Source organism: Tarenaya hassleriana, unplaced genomic scaffold (assembly GCF_000463585.1).
Source record: "Tarenaya hassleriana unplaced genomic scaffold, ASM46358v1 Cleome32, whole genome shotgun sequence".
In the NCBI taxonomy this organism is placed as follows: Eukaryota; Viridiplantae; Streptophyta; class Magnoliopsida; order Brassicales; family Cleomaceae; genus Tarenaya; species Tarenaya hassleriana.
In genome coordinates this window covers 657098-662272 of record NW_010966372.1, presented here as the reverse complement: position 1 = coordinate 662272, position 5175 = coordinate 657098, and the positions used below count along the sequence as shown (strand labels likewise).

Below are 5175 nucleotides of genomic sequence, written 5' to 3'. Positions count from 1 at the left end.
GTCCCTGTCTCTATCTCGATCTCTGCTCTTTTCTTTCTCCCTCTCCTTATCTCTAGCTCTCCCGCTGTCCTTCTCAGCTTCTCCATCTCTATCCCTTTTCCGATCTTTCTCCTTCTCTCTGTCCCTTCGGCTTTCCTTTTCTCTTTCGCGCTCACGTTCTTTTTCCCTATTTCTATCTCGATCATAGTCCTTATCTTTATCCTTGCTCCTGTTTTCTTTCTCCTTCCTCCGTCCATCTCTGTATTCTCTGGCAGGTGATCCCTCGATAGCAGCCCGCTCTTATGCCTCGATTTAGACCTCTCCACTTCCATTATTCAAACACCGAAACAAATGCCCCCAACAGGTTCAAAGAACTTCAGTCAGGACCTAAACGGAAACAAGCACAGTGTAGAAAAATCGTTTAGAGCGCCTGAACACTGTCAATAAACAAGTTGATTAATGACCTTAAATCCAAATATCTGGGCATCGAGACCAGTAAATGCAAGTACAAGGAAGCATGTGATATATTTTGTCTACAAAACTCAACGAACCAATCCGAAACTGGCTTCTGAGACGAAGGGAAATCCGCATAACGACTCGTGAATCTATATAAGGCTCACTGTTGCACAAACTCTCAACTGAAACGCGACAAAACCCTAACCTCATGCAAAATTGAAACTCAGGAACGATTTCATTATCACAATACCCTTCGGCGAATAAAATCCTACTAGGGTTTGGAATGGGATAAAGAATGGGAATCGGACAAGAGCAATCGACGGGATGTTCCACGAAAACAAAAGGCAAGAAATCAGAAAAAGCTGTTCGAAATCTGATTCATCTTACCTCGAGATCGAATATCGAGCGTCGAAGGCTGAGGACGGTAACTCCGGCAGATGAGAGGATTAGACGAGAAATTCGACGATATAGCGCACGGACTCCGATCCGAATGGGGAGAAGAAGAATGGAACTTACAGTCACAGAGAGGCGACGAACCGAGGCGAGGCAGACCAGAGAGAGAGGCGACCGACGAGTCGACGACAAGAGGTGCAGAGAGAGAGGAGACCGGCGAAGAGATATGCAGAGAGAGAGAGAGGAGGCCGGCAACGAGAGATGTAGAGAGAGACACGAACGGTGACGAGAGATGTAGAGAGAGATGAAAAACGATGAGAGCAGTGGAGAGAGACACGACACAGACACAGGCGAACGTCGGCGACGGACAGGAGGGAGTTGAATTGAGTCGAGCTTGAGGAGATGGAGTCAAGCTCGAGGGAGGAAGAAGAGCTTGGCTTCGCTAATGGCAGAGCGGAGTTCGAAGCAGATGAATGTCCGAGGAGGAAAATATAACCCTAGATTTTAATTTAATTTCGGTTTATTCAAATAACCGAAACCGATCGGGTATTTACCCGAACCGAACCGATCCGATCGGTTATGGGGTGACCAAAACCGATCGGTTATTTTTGACATAACCGATTCGAACCGAACCAAAAACCGATAAATCGGGTCGGCTTTATCCGAACCCGATTAACCCGACCCGAATGCCCATGCCTAGCACGGAGGAAGAAACCCTAGTTTTTCTACTCCCTCGGGCTCTCTTCGAAAGAGGGACGAACAGTGATTCCTGTTGATATAACATTTCACTGGAAAACCAGCGTTTTGGTGTGCGCGCGATTGCGAGCACTGCAATCGCAACCGCTCAAGACTTGCTTTTTTTTTATTTTTCTGTAAACAAAATTCTAATTTCTTTTAAACTTCTAATTTCCTCAAAATTGAAAATACGCGATCAACAATAGAATTTGAATCATTTCGATTTCGATACATAATAATTATGTTTTAAAGTGGATTACTATTTTTATATTTCTACAAACAATTTTAATATCACAAAAAGAACAACTTAAGTTTAAAAACTCATATTTATCTGGTACATAAGCACCAATTTTACACAAAATGCATCAAAACTCAAAACAATCACAAAAAAAAAAAAAAAAACACAAGGAAAACTGAGAGGAAGAAAAAGAACAACCGGTGTTAGATAAGATGGAGATTTTCACTTGCAAAACAATATGAGACAAGTCTCTCGAGTAAAAAAGACAAAAGAGTACAAGTAGAGGATGTTCCAATAAACCCATCTCTGTTTCTCAGTTCTTCAACCAGAGCTTCGGGTTTCTGCAACTTCTCCGTGACACAACAGAACAAGCACAAAGCAAAGAAGATACATTCGACAATGTGGAGTTTTATATCTTACTTTCGCATTCGGATTACAAAACCGTGTCTCAGCAAACTGGGAACTAATCCACAGACATGGCCGTGTCTTCTACGCTGCTCCTCTGCTCCTCCATCAAGCTCTTCTGCTCCTCTTCTATTGTATTCTGCAACTCCTCCACCTATGCCCAAAGTTTTACCATTAGCAAACACATTCTCAAGAACTACCTTTTCGGACCAAAATATTTTGGATTCTGATGAAGGAAGCAGTGGCAAAAACGATGCATAACAATCTTCTATACCCTCCCCTTTTCTTTTAAGAAACCCACGAGAGATCGAAAACAATAGTTCACCTCTCAAATCACAAACAAGAAAGGCAATCATCTCTCTTAAGGGTCTCAAATCAATTTTCTACAACTGAAAAATTAACAAGACAGACCTAGACCCGAATAAAAAGTCCTAAACATCATCAAGATTCAAAGCCACTTTTAATATGGTGTGATGATATCATAATGAACTGTGTAAGTTTAAGAGCTCTGTTTTGACATACCACATGCAACAGTAGTGTAAACTGCTTCTTCCTTAGCTCTAAGAGTCTCCAACTTGCTGTGTTCTCTGCCTCCAGTTCTGCAATCTCCTTCTCCAACTCATGTATGATCTTTTCTGACTCAGATCTCGGTGGTTGTGCAGATATCAGTTTCCTAATGACCTCACACTCCTCTTTATGCCGTCTCTCTATTTTGCTCTCTTCGAGCTGTTTCTTAAGATCTTCTATATCAGCTTGTGCCTGCATTATCTGCCTATTCATCTCATCCTTCAACTCGTTAAAATTCTCCTTCTCCCTAAGGTTTGCTGCAACAATTGCTTGGCTCTTGAGGAGAGGAATCTCGAAAGTCGACAGTTCCTGTAAGAAAGCTTTGGCAAGCTTACCACACTCATTGTAGTTATCTTCATCTTTCTCTATTTCTAGTACTAAAGAAGTGAACTTTTTCTGAAGTTTTTTTAATGGAGGTTCACCCCTTGTTGTCGTCGTGCGGGTGAGAAGCCTGTTCCTTATTATTACGTCATCTTCTGCTGGGTCGAATGCGTAATTAGCTGTTACAGTCTCCGACCTACCGGAAATTCTCCTTGCTTTTACCGACATCTGAACTATCAGACTGCTATGACTCCTGAAACAAACAGAAGTGAAATCCACAATTGAGCTAGCAAGCAGGAAGATTTCCACTCTCAGACAGATATTTCAAGACCGGCAGGTTTAACGACGTACCAACAAATGCATGGCCAAACTATGGAAACCAAATAGCTCCAAAGAGTGGGATACCCAAAAGCTAATTTCACATGGGAAACATGAACCAAAGCATCATAAGACATCATTCTTTCATTTTTTTTTGGTTTCATCAGATGCAAGTAGTATCCATGAGGGATATCCTCTTAACCCTTGATTGCAGTTTGCTCATTCTTTGATGTTTTGCACAAATTCGCCTCGAATTCAAATTCACAAGCTCATTTATTTGATTTATCACCAACTTTTCTCTCCCTTTGAGAAATCAACTTACCATGCATTCACTCACTAAATCTACAGCTCTTTGATACAGCACGCGAATCTGATATCTTTGACCGTACATGCAACATAAATCGAATGCATGCACTAATAACATCTACTGAAAACAACACCAAATGCTTGTTGCTCCATCCAAACTTGAGAAAATCTCTCTTTTTTAAAAAAAATGTTTGTCGATTCAAAATACCATAACACAGATCAATGAAATCAGAAATAAACAGAACATGGGACAGGATACAGTCAACACAACCAACTTCACGATTTCATTACACCCCTCGTGTATCGCAACAACAGCATATTTAGATCCTTCTTTCAGAAATCTAAACCAAATTTCAGACCCCCGAAATATGAAAGGGGAAAACCCAGAAGCCAAAATCATTTCTTTCGCAACATGAGAAACCCAAATTTCCACCCACGTTGCAGCGGCAGACGAAACAAAACATCGGCAAGAGAGATACTTTTGCTTACCTCGGCTGAACCCAAGACCCAGATATGCACTTTTCGGTAGAAATTGGAGAGAAAATCCAGGATTTCTCCGAAAACAGATATCGACCCGGATGAACCCTAGCTTTCAGGACTTCCGATTCCCGTTCTTTTTCTTTTAAAGGTTCTTTTAAGATTTTTTTCTTGTATATAATTTTGAACCGGGTTTTCCCCTTCCGGCCGAACCGGGTTTTCGTTTTCCATTATACGTTTACGTACGTACATAATCAAGAAATCAAGGTACGTATAAATGAGAATTCATTACAAAAGACCAACTCGACCCTTCGTACCCAACAACACAGATCCAAATTCCATAAACCCACCAACGATACAAATGCGTCCATTTCATAGTAAACAAAGGCTATTTACATTTTTGGATGGTTTATTGCACAGAGCACAATAGAAACAGACAATGGGAGTGAACGGCATATACGGATGAGATTCTTGTTATTATTAGACGCATTCGTATGGGGATGATGAAGCTCGTTCGGACACAAGGTTTCGTTTGGTTTGTTGCGTGGGCAAGAGACACCTTGTGTCTTTGCATTTGATCCATTTCAGCCCCTTGCCTTCTTCCTTCTTCTTTAGCTTAGATGCCACAGATTTGAGCCCACTCCTCATATAATTCACAACCAACATCACAATCTCCCTTCAAACACACACACGAAGAAAAAAAATTGAAACACTATCAGCTCAAGATTTGTAGAAACTTAGACCAATTCTAAACAAAGAAACAGTATAAACCTCTGGATAAGGTTTTCTATGCAGTTAACAGGTACTATATCTGAGGCAAATGGGCAATAATTACATTGCCTTCTATACCACAACACAGGTTAATAAACATGTGATGGAAGATTGAAACTAAAGCAGCCATCACCACCTGTGATCATCACTAGAGAAATCATTGCCACCAAAATGTAGAAGATTGCAAAAAAAAAAAAAAAAAAAAAAAG

The 5175-nt window shown here is 40.9% G+C and overlaps 3 protein-coding genes across 3 annotated transcripts in view; all 3 read right to left on the bottom strand.

Moving 5' to 3' along the window:
* Nucleotides 1-1296, bottom strand: part of LOC104820898 (SART-1 family protein DOT2) — a 6236-nt gene extending 4940 nt beyond the window's left edge. Inside the window, 3 exon segments of the mRNA XM_010551546.2 lie at nt 1-281; nt 284-366; nt 823-1296. Coding sequence (XP_010549848.1) covers nt 1-281; nt 284-311 — 309 coding nt within the window. The 5' untranslated portion in view covers nt 312-366; nt 823-1296.
* Nucleotides 1297-1987: 691 nt separating this feature from the next.
* LOC104820896 (THO complex subunit 7A) lies at nt 1988-4342 on the bottom strand. Its single transcript, XM_010551543.1, has 3 exons — nt 4208-4342; nt 2729-3347; nt 1988-2360 (listed from the first exon to the last, which is right to left on the bottom strand). Exons 2-3 carry the CDS (start codon nt 3320-3322, stop codon nt 2265-2267), a joined length of 690 nt encoding a protein of 229 aa, XP_010549845.1. The 5' UTR covers nt 3323-3347; nt 4208-4342; the 3' UTR covers nt 1988-2264.
* A 104-nt stretch (nt 4343-4446) lies between these two features.
* Nucleotides 4447-5175, bottom strand: part of LOC104820895 (histone acetyltransferase MCC1) — a 2767-nt gene continuing 2038 nt past the window's right edge. The window contains exon 5 of the mRNA XM_010551542.1: nt 4447-4871. Coding sequence (XP_010549844.1) covers nt 4676-4871 — 196 coding nt within the window. The 3' untranslated portion in view covers nt 4447-4675. The remainder of the gene's footprint in view (nt 4872-5175) is intronic.